Source organism: Cavia porcellus, unplaced genomic scaffold (genome assembly GCF_034190915.1).
Source record: "Cavia porcellus strain 051 isolate PalLab524CR breed Dunkin Hartley unplaced genomic scaffold, mCavPor4.1 scaffold_7, whole genome shotgun sequence".
NCBI lineage: Eukaryota > Metazoa > Chordata > Mammalia > Rodentia > Caviidae > Cavia > Cavia porcellus.
In genome coordinates, this window is record NW_026947490.1 from 36,792,023 (window position 1) to 36,806,049 (window position 14,027).

The 14,027-nt window shown below is 50.4% G+C and overlaps 1 protein-coding gene across 6 annotated transcripts; it reads left to right on the forward strand.

The window, feature by feature from the left end:
• The first annotated feature begins 2,010 nt into the window (after positions 1 to 2,010).
• On the forward strand, positions 2,011 to 13,527 carry Znf667 (zinc finger protein 667). Of its 6 annotated transcripts, XM_063252291.1 has the most exons (7): positions 2,011 to 2,204; positions 3,034 to 3,203; positions 4,477 to 4,574; positions 4,934 to 5,135; positions 5,438 to 5,564; positions 6,588 to 6,730; positions 10,124 to 13,527. In XM_063252291.1, the coding sequence occupies exons 1-7, from the start codon at positions 2,026 to 2,028 to the stop codon at positions 11,653 to 11,655; spliced, it is 2,451 nt and encodes an 816-aa protein (XP_063108361.1). In that variant the 5' UTR covers positions 2,011 to 2,025; the 3' UTR covers positions 11,656 to 13,527. The 6 variants fall into 6 exon arrangements, with proteins under 6 accessions (XP_063108361.1, XP_063108363.1, XP_063108365.1 ...); XM_063252293.1 differs by lacking the exons at positions 2,011 to 2,204; positions 4,934 to 5,135 and adding an exon at positions 2,211 to 2,494 and having other exon boundaries at positions 5,480 to 5,564; positions 6,638 to 6,730; XM_063252292.1 differs by lacking the exons at positions 2,011 to 2,204; positions 4,934 to 5,135 and adding an exon at positions 2,212 to 2,494 and having other exon boundaries at positions 6,638 to 6,730.
• The last annotated feature ends 500 nt before the right edge of the window (positions 13,528 to 14,027 follow it).

The following is a 14,027-nucleotide window of genomic DNA, read 5'->3' on the forward strand; positions in this document are numbered from 1 at the left end:
TGCATATCCTTATCTCTTCATTTTGCAGAGATGCTTTTCTTCCCACCTGGCCAGCCAGCCTAAGTTACTCACCATCCTCACGGTCACTCATTCCTGAGCCACCCCCCTTCTTCACAAGATAATAAATTCTGGGAGAGGCCTAGGATCAAGGCCTTTGTCTCTCGGGGATTGGACTTAGGACCTTTTGGCTGCCTTTAACTTGGAATATGTCTTGGTGTTTTTACTCTTACTGTCGGTTGCATTGGTGGTGGTAGATAGATTGGAATTAACTTGCTGGGATTCCAGTAACGTCTCAGTGGGATTACAAATGTAACTTTCTGGATTTTGAGGAATACTAGAAAGAGGATTACAATACTTGGATGACCGGACTTGATATTTGAGGTTACAATAAGGCTCGGTAAGTTTTCTAACCATGGGAACAGCCTGTGACTCCTGGTTGGTGTCCTTTTTGAATAGTGTTAGAAATATGCTTACTATTAGAAGTTTTAAATGTTCCCTATATTAAAATAGGTTCTACACTTATTTTTCAGCTTCCAAACCCAGGGCCCCTGGGGGCCCTCCCGGTGGTGACTCCCTTGTGGAACACTGAGACAGCAGGTGTTGGCTGTGGGAGACACCAGGGATCATGAGAAGAGGCCTGGGTTCTGGTGCTGGCTCTGGGGCCAACTCCCAGCCTTGGAAGCTCGAGGGCCTCTGGGGGAAGCTGCCTGCTTCAGAAGCTGGGTGTGGAAGGACTGGTCAGTTCCTTGGAGCTGACTCTCAGCACCCCAGGCAATCTGGCCCAGTATTGGGTTTATGCTGGGTTCTCCAGACCTTGGACAAACTTTCGTCTGCCAGATGCTCAGAACCTCCTAGAGCTTGGAGTGCATGTCTGGAAGGAGATGTGAAGAACATGGTTCTGGGGACATCAAGACCTGGATTTACAATCAGCTCTGCCCTCATGCTACACTGTGTAGCCTCAGTGTATGACTAATGTCTCTTTGACTCATTTACATACAGAAGTGACGGTTATTGATGAAAAAACACCATCAGGGTTTTAGGCTGTGTGGGCCATCACGTCTGTGCAACAAGTACCTGTCTCTGGCCCGTGGCAGCCACAGACGACTGCAAACATAAGCAGTGCACACACTGAGTCTCACATAGCACGCTCACAGCTTACACACGCACGCACTGTCGGGCTGTACGGGTGCACAGCACGCGAACACAACACCGGGCTGCAAAAGGTCAGAGTGACAAAGCTTCAAGCTTCGCGCGCAGCAGGTGATCTCGGTTGCAAGAAGTCCACGCCCTGCCCGCGCATGTGCAGCTCTATCCGAGGGGGGGCGGTGGGTCGCAGAGCCTCCTGGGATATGTAGTCTGGGACCTCGCCAGGGACTCTGGCCTTCCAATTCCATGGGAGACTCCACCTCTGGCCTGGAGGGACGTCCCTCTGCCCCTCTCCGGGTCAGTTTATGCCCAGACCGGATAGACTGGAGCCAGAGAGCCTGAGACCCTCTCCTTGGGAGTGGCTCTCCAGTGCACTTCACGCCCCGGAGGCTTCCGGGAGTCGCAGGCTAAATTCACAGTGCGCGCGCTCGTGCAGGCCGCGGCGGGTTTGAACCCCACTGAAACCTGGGGAACAGGGCCCAGTGCCGCGGCTTCTGAGACATGCATATGGGGGCCGGCAGAGCGGCGAATTGGGAGGTTTAGATTTGGGTGAACAGAGTAGAGTATTAAAGGCCGGGGATATAACTCAGCGGAGCATCGCCCGCCGGCAAGCGCGAGGTCCTGAGTTCGAGTCTTTATACCCTCAAGAAAAAAACAAAAAACACAACCCAGATCAGAATAGGTCTTCAGCATCTAGGCGCGCACAGTGTCCTCCTGAAGGGTGGGGAGCAGTGTCCCTGAAGGCCCGGCACAAGCAGGCTGTGGAGCTCCCTGGTTTTGCACAGTGGTGCATAGCGGACAGCTATGCTCTGATTGCACGAGTGTAATCTAATGTTGAGGAGGTGGAGCCGCGGGCCAGGGGGGTTATCACTGTGATCGATGAGCGCATGCTCGCCTGAGGCGGGTCCTCACAGACCACAGTCTGCCCTGGAGGTGGGGCCTCGAGCACCTACGTGTTGTGCTATAAGGGGCGGAACCCGGGCGAAGGTGCAGGGGCTCGGGTGGGTGGTCTGCACGCCAGTGGGCCGACCCACAGGGAAGCAGGCGAGGGATGGACAGTGAGTATGGGCTCCGCGAGTGCAGCTACGCGGGCCCCTTAAACTGCGCGGGGCCGTGGCCCCCTCACTATGAGGCTCGGTGGTGCCTACGTGGGGTGGGCGGCGCGGCCGCGTGGACCTGCAGATCGGTGGGCCGCACGTTCATGTGGGTCGGGAGATCGCAGCTGTACCGGTGTGACAGCCAGCGAGGCAGCGTCGTGGCTCCGTTGGTGGCCGTGGATGCGAGGGGACGTGTTTGGTGGCCTGGGTGAGCGGCGTGGTGTCCTCCGTGGCGTTGGGCAGAGCCCACGGTGAGCGCAGCTCCGCGAACACGTGTGGCGGTCACTGTGTGGCGGTGCTGCCATGGAGCAGCTCCGTGAGCGTGTGGCTGCGTGGCTGCTGTGGAAAAGCGCGCTCCTGAGCGGAGGACTGTGGTGTGACCCTGCGAGCCGGAGATGAGGGTGAGGCCGTGCCTCGGTGCTGGTGGCACGGTTCACTGTGGTCACGGCTGGAACGGGCCGCGGAGCCTGGCGCGTAGCAGCGCGGTGTCCCGTGTTCAGTTCGGGCGGGATGTGGCCGAGAGTCCCGAAGGGCCCGGAGCTGCCGGAGCGTCTCCCGTGGCGCGGTGGCGCCCCCGCTGGCCGGGCGCCGCCTCGCTTGGTGTCCAGGGCTGGCGCACGCGGGGCTGCGGGGCGACAGTGTCCCCTGGCGGGGGAGGGAGCTGGGGTGAGCTAGGAGCCCTGTCGGGCTGCTGCGTTGGGGGTCCCGCGCGCGCTGCGGCCTTCTCCTCGACCCTTCGTCACAAGAAGACTGGTCGCACACTGACTTTTATTTTTTTACTTTTCTCCAGATTTCAAGTTTTCCCAATGGGAGCATTAGAGCGCGTCCTCGCTTCTGCTGCCTGCCTGGGAACGGGTGCAGAGGCTGAGGCCTGGGGGCTGCGACCCGGCTCTGCGATGCGGCACCTCGGTGCAGTGCTCGGGAAGCGGGCAGCGGACTGCGAGCAGAGCCAGGATGCAGGTACCGCTCCGGGCGGCCGGGAGGAGGGTAGCGTTTGCCCCAATGGGAGCCGGTGGTGGTAACTTCAACCGCGTAAACGCAGCACGGACAGCCAGTGCAGTGGCAGAGCGCTTGCCTGGTGCGCAAAACCCGCGGCCACTCTGAGTGACCTGAAGTTGGCAGGAAGTCCTGCGACAGCCAAGGAGCAACGCGGAGGATCCAGCCTGTCATTTGTAGAACTGTCTTGTAAAAACTTGAGGCATATAATTTTAAATTCTGCAGTAGCCACATTAAGAAAAAGATGAAACAAATTTATCCTTAAAATTCATTTTTAAAATTTATTTTCCAAACCCACTTTATTTCAAGGGGAAAAAGAAAAAAAAAACTAAAATAGAATTTCAAAATATGTCGATCATTGGTAGAAGTATCTTTTATTTGGTACTGGGAAATGAACTCCTGACCTTGCATTTGCCAGGCAGGTGCTTATGCCGCTGAGCTAAACCCCGGGCTAAAATTAATTTTAATAATATGTTTTACTTCATGTATTCAAAGCATTACCATTTCAATATGTAACTACTAGAAAAAAATTACCAGCGAGCTACCTTGCAGTCTTTTTTCCATACCAGGTCTTTTAAACCTGATAGGAGGTTTAACACAGTCTTGGTCTCAGCCTGGATGCTTCCTCTCCAATGGAGCGTCCTTAAATGTGATGTGTCCTTAAATTTCCCAAAATTCATTGCTGAGGAAGTTGAGTCACATCCCAAGTTGTGGTAAATACACTTTCACAGTTAGTGAATCAAGTGTCAGTTTTTCATTTCAAATTCACAACAGTTTTATCTCGTAATTTTAAAATGTATTGTTTTCATAATTAATTGAAATTAAAATAGCTTCTCCGCTGCACTGCCCCCTCCCCCAGTAGTCATGTGTGGCTGGTGGCATTCATGTGGTGGTGGTGGGAGTGTGGACAGCAGAAGCCTGGCCTTGGCTGGGCCAGGGTCTTCTAGGCAGGCAGGTAGGACGCCCCTCAGGAAGTGGTTTGCCCCAGTCTCCTCTGCTGTCACCACTGACCACGGGCCCAGGGCAGTGTCCAGGTACCCAGTAGGTTTGTCACCTGGCTGAGCCATGCCTGCCATGCCTAGTCGGGTGCCCTGGGTGCCCTTCGGGGCACTCAATGGGACGGATGTACTGCAGTACAGACCTCTGGGCTTCCATGTACATAGAAGTGTGTGTGCGTGTGTGTGTCCAGGTGAGAGCTCAGGGTGGCTTAGGGTGCTTATGACTCTCTCCTCTGCAGCCCTGCCTTCCCTGCCTTCCCAGCTTCTGCGCTCCTCTGGATGTGATCCTTGCCGAGGAGCCACGATGCCGGCCACACGCGGCAAACCCAGGCCCAAGGTCAGTGGCGTGTGGCCCTTGTGCGGGGACGTTCCACCCTGTTGGGTTGGCTGGGCCTCCTTCGTTCCTTCCGGGGCCTTCCGCCCATGGAGACTTGGAACTTGTTCCTTCAGCATCCATGGGGCTCCCCGTGTATGAAGGACCCTTCCCTGAATGAGGCCAGAGTCCTGTGGATTCCCCGGTGTGGATGAGTGTCCGGGGGCCTGCCAGGGTACAGCGGGTGTGGTACGCCTTCCCCAGCTCTGTCTGGCCATTCTTCTCTGGTAAAGCCCGTATTAGCTTTGCAGAAGTTTCCCAGGCCAATCCAGCCGGGACCAGCCCTAGATGATCTCCCTGCCTTAAGGTCTCCCTGTGTTAAGGTCAGCTGGTTCTTGGCCTCGATTAAGCCTGCCCGTTGGGAGTCTTGGTCCTGTGTAACGCATTCCTGTGCTCTTCCTGCGGCCCGTGCTTGGGACCTGAGTCGCAGCCCAGATACCTGTGTGAGTCCAGCTCCTCTCCTGAACAACAGTGTGACCTGCAGTGAGCCCCCTCATGGTGCTGGGCCTCGGTGTCCTCCTCCGGGTCAGTGCTGTGATCCTGTCGGTTGTGCCTGGTCAGGAGCTCTGGAAAGAGCCTTGACTCTGTCAATGTCTTCTAGATCCCAGTCACTGGGTGACATCATCTTTAATGGTGAAAATGAGGTCACATCTCATTGCATTCTGTGTAGTTGGCACATCTGCCCCTTTGGCCTCAGAATCTCCATTGCTCACTGAACTTTTCCTAGCCCCACGTCACCCACATTTGGGCTGTGTCCCCTGATCCTCTAGCCCCGTGGGAGCTCAGGCTTGTGGCCAGGAGTGGATGTGTGGCTGTTTCCGTTTCAGGCACTGGTGACATTTGTGGACTTGGCTGTCTACTTCTCCCAGGAGGAGTGGGAATGGCTGAGCCCCTCACAGAAGGACCTGTACGAAGAGGTCATGTTGGAGAACTACCGGAACCTGGTGTCCATGGGTAAGGCGCTGCTCCCCCTACAGTCCAGCGCTGGTCCACTGAGGGTGCCTATCTCAGCCAGAGTCCTTAGAAAAGTGGCTGCCCCCCTGGGCGGAGCTGCTCAGTACAGCTGCCTTTGGCAGTTTCATTGACCTATCAATCACCTACTCTGTGGTCACACAGGTCACAGGTTTTTGGTGTAGTCCAGTTGTCCACCCATCACCACAGTCTACATTAGACCATTTTCATTATCTAGAAAGAAGCTTGTACCCTTGCCAGCCCCTCTTCATTCCCCTGCTGGCTTTTCCCGGGTTAGGCAGCCACTGGTCTGCTCTGCCCTGCCAGTCTGCCTGTCCCGGGCTTAGCACGCCTGTGGAATTAGGCGTAAGTGGCTTCTTCCATGCAGCGTATGTATTTTGCCTGTGGGGCTGAGAAGCACTGTTAGAACGTGAACAGAGCATAGTCGCCAATGCTAGGGGTGGTGGGAATAGAGGCACAAAGCCATAGTGTGGGCCTCTGGAATGTCTGACCTACTGGCTCCACACTGGGGGTTCCTGCGACCCCTCCTTGGATTTGATCATCTGTGAGTAGCTCACAGGGCTCCGGGAAGCATGTTTCTTAGGGTTGCCAGTTTAGTATGACAGGCACCGGGGTTAGTGAGCATCTAGCTGAGAGATGCAGGCAGCCAGGACAGAGGGGCACGTGCTCCTGGGCTGCTCTGGGCTGATCCCTGGAAGTCCTGCAAGTTCCGTCCCTCAGGCTCTTGGAGGCTGTGGGATGCATCCTGAGTGCTGGCTCCTGGGCACCTGCCTCCAGCCTCCTGGCCTCTTGGACATGGGGGTGGGTTTAGGTCCCCAACCTCTACTCACTGCTTGGTCCCTAGGAGCCTTGACCACCAGGCCGCTCATTCTCATGTGACAGATGCCACCCCAGAAGCAGATGTTTTTAGGGGCTGTTTTCAGGAAACGGGGATGGAGACCCCATCCACACTTCGTGGTTGCCGTGCCCCCAGCCATGCTGCTTTGCCTCCTCCCTCTGGCTCAGGGCTGGGCCTGACCTCTGGCGCCCACCTCATGGTCCACACCCATGTCCAGGTCTGTGCCTTCGGAGGCCAAATGTCATCACCTTGCTGGAGAAAGGGAAGGAGCCCTGGATGGTGGAGCCACTGAGGCGACGCTGGGCCCTTGGTGAGTGAGGGGAAACTGAGGCATGTGTGCATCTTACCGGGTCAGGCCGCTGTGATGACGCCGTACTCTGGGTGGTGTGGAAGCCGTGGGGATTCATTTATTTCTCAGTTCTGAAGTTGGGAGTCTGAGGCCAAGGAGCTGTTGGCCTCTAGTTCATAGGGGTGCCTTCGTGCTGTGTCCTCAGGCGGTGGGGCAAGGGAGTGCCCCACTCTGCTCTCCCACCCCACACCTGGGAGTCCTGAGGCCTGGACAGGGAAGCCAGGTTTCAGGGTGAGCCCTTAGATGGTGAGCAGCCAGCGCCAGGCAAGCCCCTTCTTGAAGCTGGGCACTCACATGAGTTACCCCGGCACTGCCTCAGGAGCTGTTGGTACTAGTTCACAGAGCCAGCGTGGGTGCAAAGGGGTGCAGTGCCCTTTCCAGGGTCCCCTAGGGGCGTGTAGAGGGCCACAGTGCCCTGCCTGAGTCTCCCCAGCCAGGGCATGGCACAGACTGGGGTTGGGAGCTTGGCTCTGTGGTGTCACCTGTCCCACTAGCAACCCTACATCTCTGCTTTCGAGTTTCCCTTCTTGTGATGGGTAGCGTACATCACCATAATGTTCCGGTTTGTACCTTTTTTGTCATTCTTTTAAAAAATTTAATTTTAAATTTTAATTTAATTTTATTTATTTATTTTTTTTTGTCTTTTTCCTTTTTATCGGTACCAGGGATTGAACTCACGACTGCCTGCTTGCAAGGCAGGCACTTATGCCACTGAGCTAAATCCCCAGCCCTAACTTTTAATTTTAAAAAATGTAATTTTCCCACAGCTTTTCTCTTTGGCTGCTTTTCAAGGACTCGTTTGCTTTGCAGCTGGGTTTCCCTTGTCTCTTTGGCCAGCCCAGTCCTTCTCTGCTGGTGGAGTGTCTGTCCCTCGAGGCCATGCTGTGGAGGACCTGGGGGTCAGCACTGTGAGGATGGGAGCCTGGAGAAAGGCTCAGCTTGGGCTGACTGGTGCCTTCTAGCCTTGGGGCCGTGCAGGGAGGGTGGGGGGCTCGTCTTTGTGAGCAAAATACTGTTTTCAAGAGGGTTACTGATGAAATTTAGCGGTGTGACATAAAATTTGAAACAGGCAAAAGCAGTTACAATGGGAATCAGAAACGATACTTATTTCATGAAATTGTCATAGTCCTCGTAAAATTCTCAGGCTTCTGTGTTTTTCACACTTTGTTCTCGTGGTAATATGTGGTGAGTGGCCTGCTACATTGCTGTTTCTGTTTAGAGCCTTGTTTTCTGTGTAATGGAACAAGGGGAGCTGGGGTGCCTGTTTTCTGTAGTTCTGAGCTGCAGAAGTAGGGTCCCTGCGTCAGAGGGTGGGACCATTTCTCAGATCCCAGATATTCTAAAATTGCCTTCAGGATTGTCTTCCTGAGGATGATAACTGAAGGCTGTAAGAAAGCTGCTTGCACTTTGGAGTTTTTGTTCCCAAAATACATCAAAAATCAATGAAGCTTTGGTTCCCAGATATTTTAATACTGGGCCTGCAGATAAGAGTATGGTACATGCCAGAAGGGTTTTTTTTTTTTTTTTTTTTTTTTTTTTGGTACTGGGGATTGAACTCACAACCTCAGGTTTGCCAGGCAGGCGCTTATGCCACTGAGCTAAAATCCCTGCTGTGCCAGAAATTTTGTACATGTGATTTGCAGTTGTCATGAAACCTGGATGGAGCTGAGGATTTAGCTCAGTAGCAATAAGCGCCTGCCTTGCAAGCGTGTGGTCATGAGTTTGATCTCTGGTACCGATAAAAAATAAATAAATAAAACAAATTTTTAAAAAAAACCCCTGTGAGGTAGGTTAAGTGTATCCATTTCAGACAGTGGAACAGCGACCCCAGAAGTAAAGGATCTGTCTCACGATGTAATTAGTGACAATTACTCCAGTAAACTGCTGGTCCATCTAAAGCAGAGGTATCGAGCAGAAATGTAATGTGAACCACGTATTTAATTGAATTTTTCTAGCGGCTGCATTAAAATAACTTTTTAAAAACAGGTAAGATTGTTGGGGATTTAGCATAAGCCTGGCAAGTGTGAGGTCTTGAGTTCAATCCCCGGTACCAAAAAAACCAACCAAACAGGGGCTGGGGATTTAGCTTAGCGGCATAAGTGCCTGCCTTGCAAGCAGGCAGTCGTGAGTTTGATCCCTGGTACCAATAAAAAGGAAAAAGACAAAAAAAAAAAAAAAAAAACCCCAACCAAACAAAAACCAGGTGAGATTAACTTTAATAACATTTTTTTAACCCAGTGCATCAGAAATACCGCAGTAGGTAATCTGCATTTCCACGATGAGACACTTCACGTGCCTGTTACTGACTCTCAGCTGTTGAGTTATGGTGTGTGTGTCTTGTACTTGGAGCCCACCCCACATCAGATTGACCACTTTGCAGTTCCCAGTGGCTGGCTGGGACTGGGGGCTCCTGTGTTGGAAAGCACAGATCTAAAGCCTACATTCTGGGGGCTAGGGATTTAGCTCAGTGGCATAAGCGCCTGCCTTGCAAGCAGGCAGTCGTGAGTTCAATCTCTGGTACCGATAAAAATGAAAAAGACAAAAATAAATAAATAAACAAATAAAGCCTACGTTCTGGTGACAGCGACAGTCAGTCTGCCATGTAGATAGTTACTGTAAGTCATAGTGGACATCTGTGGGTTATTCCGCTTTATTTTGATAAATAATACAGGTGTTTTTTGAAGGCTAATCAATTACCTTCTTCCTTAGAATTTTTCCTGCTTCTCTGAGTTATTTTCATCCTTTGAATAGCTACTGAATTCACTTGCCTCTTGGTTGGTTTGTGGTTTTAAAGATTTCATTTCAAGAATACTTTTTTGAACTTACAGCTTCATAGAAATAGAATTTATGTCATCAGATTCACCCGTTTTGAGAGTATAATTCAGCGGCTTTGTTCTGTCTGCTTGACATCTACCCAGTTGGTAGCCAACACTGTAATCCAGTTTGAGAACACTTTCACACCCCTGGTAGGATTCCTATGCCCATGTACAACCAATCCCATTTCTGCCTCCTTGACCCAGGCAGCCATCAAGCTTTCTCTGTTGATTTGCCTTTTATATGGCATTTCATATACTAAAAATATATTTGTCTGATGAACTACCTGAAGAGTTGAATATTGTATAACGTTTATCATCAAGATAACACTTTGAGTTGCTGTGTTTCAGACTGCAAACTTCCTGAATTGTGTTTATTAAATACATAAAGCTCTTATTATGGTAATAAGGTGACAATAGGACACTAAAAATTATTGATATGGTTATCATTGTGATAATCAGTAACAATGACTGCATTTTTATGTAAGTTTCAGTCTTTCCACACTGGAAAGCAAACATTTAATTTCTTCTTGTCTTTCAGCATCTAAGTCTGAGGCCAAGAAATCACCAAAGCTGTGCAGCAAATCTAAACAAATCTTCTGTCAAAGACCAGTTACTATGCAAGTAAAGATTCCCACCGGCAAGAGGGTAGAGTTACTCCGAAGAAAAGCCAAGAAAAGACTTCTACGGAAGAAATCTTTGAAATGCGAGGACTGTGGGAAAACCTTTAGCCAGTGCTCCTCGCTCAAACTCCATCAGAGTGTTCACACCAGAGACAGGCCTTACGAGTGCAGCCGTTGCAGAAAAGTTTTCAGACAGATCGCATCCCTTCTTCTTCATCAGAGAATTCACAGCGAAGTGAAAAGCTATGTGTGTGATCAGTGTGGGGAAAGTTTCAGTAAGAGCATAACCCTTATTCTACACAGGAGGATTCACAGCAGAAAGGAAAGTCCCGATGGTGGGTTGGCCTCCAGTCCCAGCTCATCTCTCAGCACCCTCCAGTGCAGGAAATGCAGGACAGCCTTCAGTAACAGGGCAGCCCTTTTACTTCATGAGAGGATTCATAGGCAAAAGAAAATACACAAGTGTAATACGTGTGGGAAGGGCTTCAAAAAGGAATCAGTGCTTGTTGCACACAGAAAAGCGCATACCAGAGAGAAAGCCCCCCAAAATGAGAAGACCTTAGGTCAGAATACACAGCGAAGAAACCGGTCTTTCAAAAATCCTTTTAAATGCAAAAAGTGTGGTAAGTCCTTTAGTAGGGTTTCACCTCTTTTGCTTCACCAGAAAACCCATACTTCAAAGCAACGCTACAGATGTGATGATTGCAGGAAGGATTTTCAGCGGCTTTCAGCCTTCATTCTCCATGTAAAAATGCACAAGGGCCAGAGGGCTTATCGCTGTGGTAAGTGTAGGAAGGCCTTCAGGCGGGGTTCAACCCTTGTTCAACACCTCAAAGTTCACAAGAGGAAGAAGAAGCTCTTGGAGTGTAAAGAGTGTGGGAAGATGTTCTCTGGACCCGCAAACCTGAAGATATACCTGAATGTACATTCCGAAGAGCAGCCTTTCAGATGCGCTAAGTGTAGCAAGGTGTTTGGCCGCCAGTCATTCCTTACTGAACACCAACGAATTCACACTGGGGAAAAACCCTATCAGTGTGAGGAATGTGGGAAAGCCTTCAGCCACCGGATATCCCTGACTCGGCATAAGAGAATTCACAGTGAAGACAGGCCCTACGAATGTGAGGAGTGTGGGAAAGCTTTCAGCCAGAGCGCCCACCTTGCCCAGCATGAGCGCATTCACACCGGAGCGAAGCCCTACATCTGTCAGACGTGTAGGAAGGCCTTCAGCCAGCGCACGTCCCTCATCCTGCATGAGAGAAGTCACACCGGAGAGAAGCCCTATGAGTGCAGAGAGTGTGGGAGGGCCTTTAGCAGTGGGTCAGACCTTATTCGACATCAGAGAAGTCATTCTGCACAGAAACCCTATGAGTGTAGTGACTGTGGGAAGGCATACAGCAGGAGCTCATCCCTGATTCGACATCAGGGCACACATACTGAAGACAGAGCCTGAGGTGGATTTCTGGTGCCTGCGTGCATGCGTATTTTGAAGTGATGCATTGATATATTTCCCAGGCTAGCCTTGCATTCTTGGGCTTAAGCATTTCTTCTGCTTCAGCCTCCCATGTCACTTTTTGAAGGCTATAAAAGCTAAGAACAAGGCTATCAAAGCAGTGAGAAGCCTGGGAAAACCACAGATGTCCTTGATTTATGATGCAGTTTTACTTGCTATTATCTCTTCATAAATTGAAAATATAGTAATCAGAAATGTGTTTGGGTCAGGTGTGATGGTGCATGCCTGTAATCCCAATTTTGGGAAGCTGAGGCAGGAGCATTCCCTTGAGTTCAAGGTCAGACTGGGCTACATCATAAGCTCTAGGTTATCTGAACTATGTACTGAGACCTTGTCTCAAAAAACAGTAACAAAATTAAAGTGTTTTACACCTAACCTACCGGACATCGTAGCATAGTGGCGTAGTGCAGCGTACAGTTCTGGTTGTTCACTCTCATTGTGTGGCTTCCTCTTCTGCTGCTGCCCAGTGTTGTGGGAGTGTCGTGAGAGTGTTGTGCCGCTTGGTGCTGGCGTAGGAACAGATCACAATTTGAAGTACAATTTGTACTGACTACACATAGCTTATACATCATCGTAAAACCAAAACATCCTAGGTCACATCATTGTAAGTTGGGGACAGTCTGCAGTGGTCCTTAACTTCTGTGTATGCAGAGCACTAGGTGATGTGCCTCCATTTGAAAGCCAAAGAGCAAAAGTCCGTGGTGACTTTTGATGTCAGGATTTGAAATCTCCCGCAATGAGCTCAGGAAGATTGGATGAGTCTTTGTAAGAGAAAACTGTCTTTCACTCCATATTTCTAGTGTAGTTTTGAAAATATATCACTGGTCACATTCAGTCAAAGAGAATCTCGAAGCCCGTTTGCAGGGATGGGGTTTTGTCTTCTCTGACTTAAGGTCATATGAAGAAAGAGTTTGAATTTGTTCCCCAGAGCTGGAAGGGTTTTCCTGGCAGAAGTGTGGCCCTTTCACCTGGCAGCAGCTCATGGGCAACAGCGAGGAAAGAGTCTTCGACAGCTGGAGGTGACATTCCTAATGGTGTGGAGCAGCCGTTACCTTGTGTCGTCTTCTTGGATATGACAGTGTGGCATGCAGACCTGCAGGCTGGAGGAGGAAGAGACAGGAGGCAGTGAAGAACGAGGAACTTCAGGGAGAAATTTTGTATTTGAAGATAAATTGTCTATATTCATATGAATAAATGTTCATTTTCATATAATGTGTGCAGTAAGCTTTGAAATACATGTCATTATAAGCTGAGTGTGTTGCCTTAAAATTCCTATGTTGAAGTGTGATGGTGTTTGGGTTTCCTCAGTGTGACAGTATGTGGACCCACCCTGTGTGACAGTATTTGCAGCCCCCAATGTGATTGTATCCCCCCCCACCTTGTGACGGTATTTGGAACCCCTGCCCCTGCCCCAGGTGATGGTATTCGAAAGTGAGGTGCCAGAGACAGATGAGTTCACAAGAGTGAGGCTTGCGAGGTTGAGGTGTTGCTGGTACAAGAGACGCTGGAGAACTTGCACGATTTCTGCATCATGGTATCTGCAAACCAAGAACATCCCTTGCAGGAAAGGACTTGGCCAGGCTGACTTCCGGCATCCAGAACTGGGGGCAGGGAGGGCCGTTGTTTAAGTCACCTGGTCTGTGGCACTTGGTTCCAGCACCCTGAGCGGTCTTGGGTATGGTGACTCCTGGGTTCCTGTACTGGGCCTTCTTTTCGGCTGCTTACCATATTGTGATGGTCACTGGTCCCCCATTCCAACTCGTGTGAAATATGTTACAAATAAAATGGGAGGCGTGTTTGTGGTCATGTGCAGTCAGTCTCTTCTGTGTTTTCCTTCCTCAAAAGCTACTTTTGCAAACACCTGAATCTTGTTAAGACAACTTCGTGGGATGTAGACCGCTGGGTTGGGTTAGTCAAGTGAGAAAACTGAACTGTGAGGAGTGAATATTAATACAGGGTAATGCAGCATCTAATTCCCACTTTCACTACTCTTTTAGACATGCAAAGGAACATTTTAAAAAATCGTCATTTGGAGCTGAGCATGATGGCTCACGCCTATCATCTCAGCACTTAGGAGGCTGAGGCAGGAGGATCGTTTCGAGTTCGAGACCAGCCTAGGTACAAAGTGAGCTCAAGGCCAGCCTGAACTGCACAGCGAGACCGTGTCTCAAAAAGACAAAAAAAAAAAAAAAAAAAAAAAAAAAAAAGAAAAATTATCATTTGGAGCAAATGGGAGTGTAGAGACAACTCAGAGAGGCTCTCCTTTCCCTTCCCTTCAACCCACATGGTCACACCCCTACCTGCTCATTCCT

What these genes read in the sequence shown, in the direction of transcription:
- Znf667 (XM_063252291.1), top strand. Translation starts at nt 2,026, where the DNA reads ATGAGCGCATGCTCGCCTGAGGCGGGTCCTCACAGACCACAGTCTGCC. An exon ending in CGAGCAGAGCCAGGATGCAG is followed by an intron (nt 3,204 to 4,476) that starts GTACCGCTCCGG and finishes TCTCCTCTGCAG; the next exon opens with CCCTGCCTTCCCTGCCTTCC. An exon ending in GAGGCGACGCTGGGCCCTTG is followed by an intron (nt 6,731 to 10,123) that starts GTGAGTGAGGGG and finishes CTTGTCTTTCAG; the next exon opens with CATCTAAGTCTGAGGCCAAG.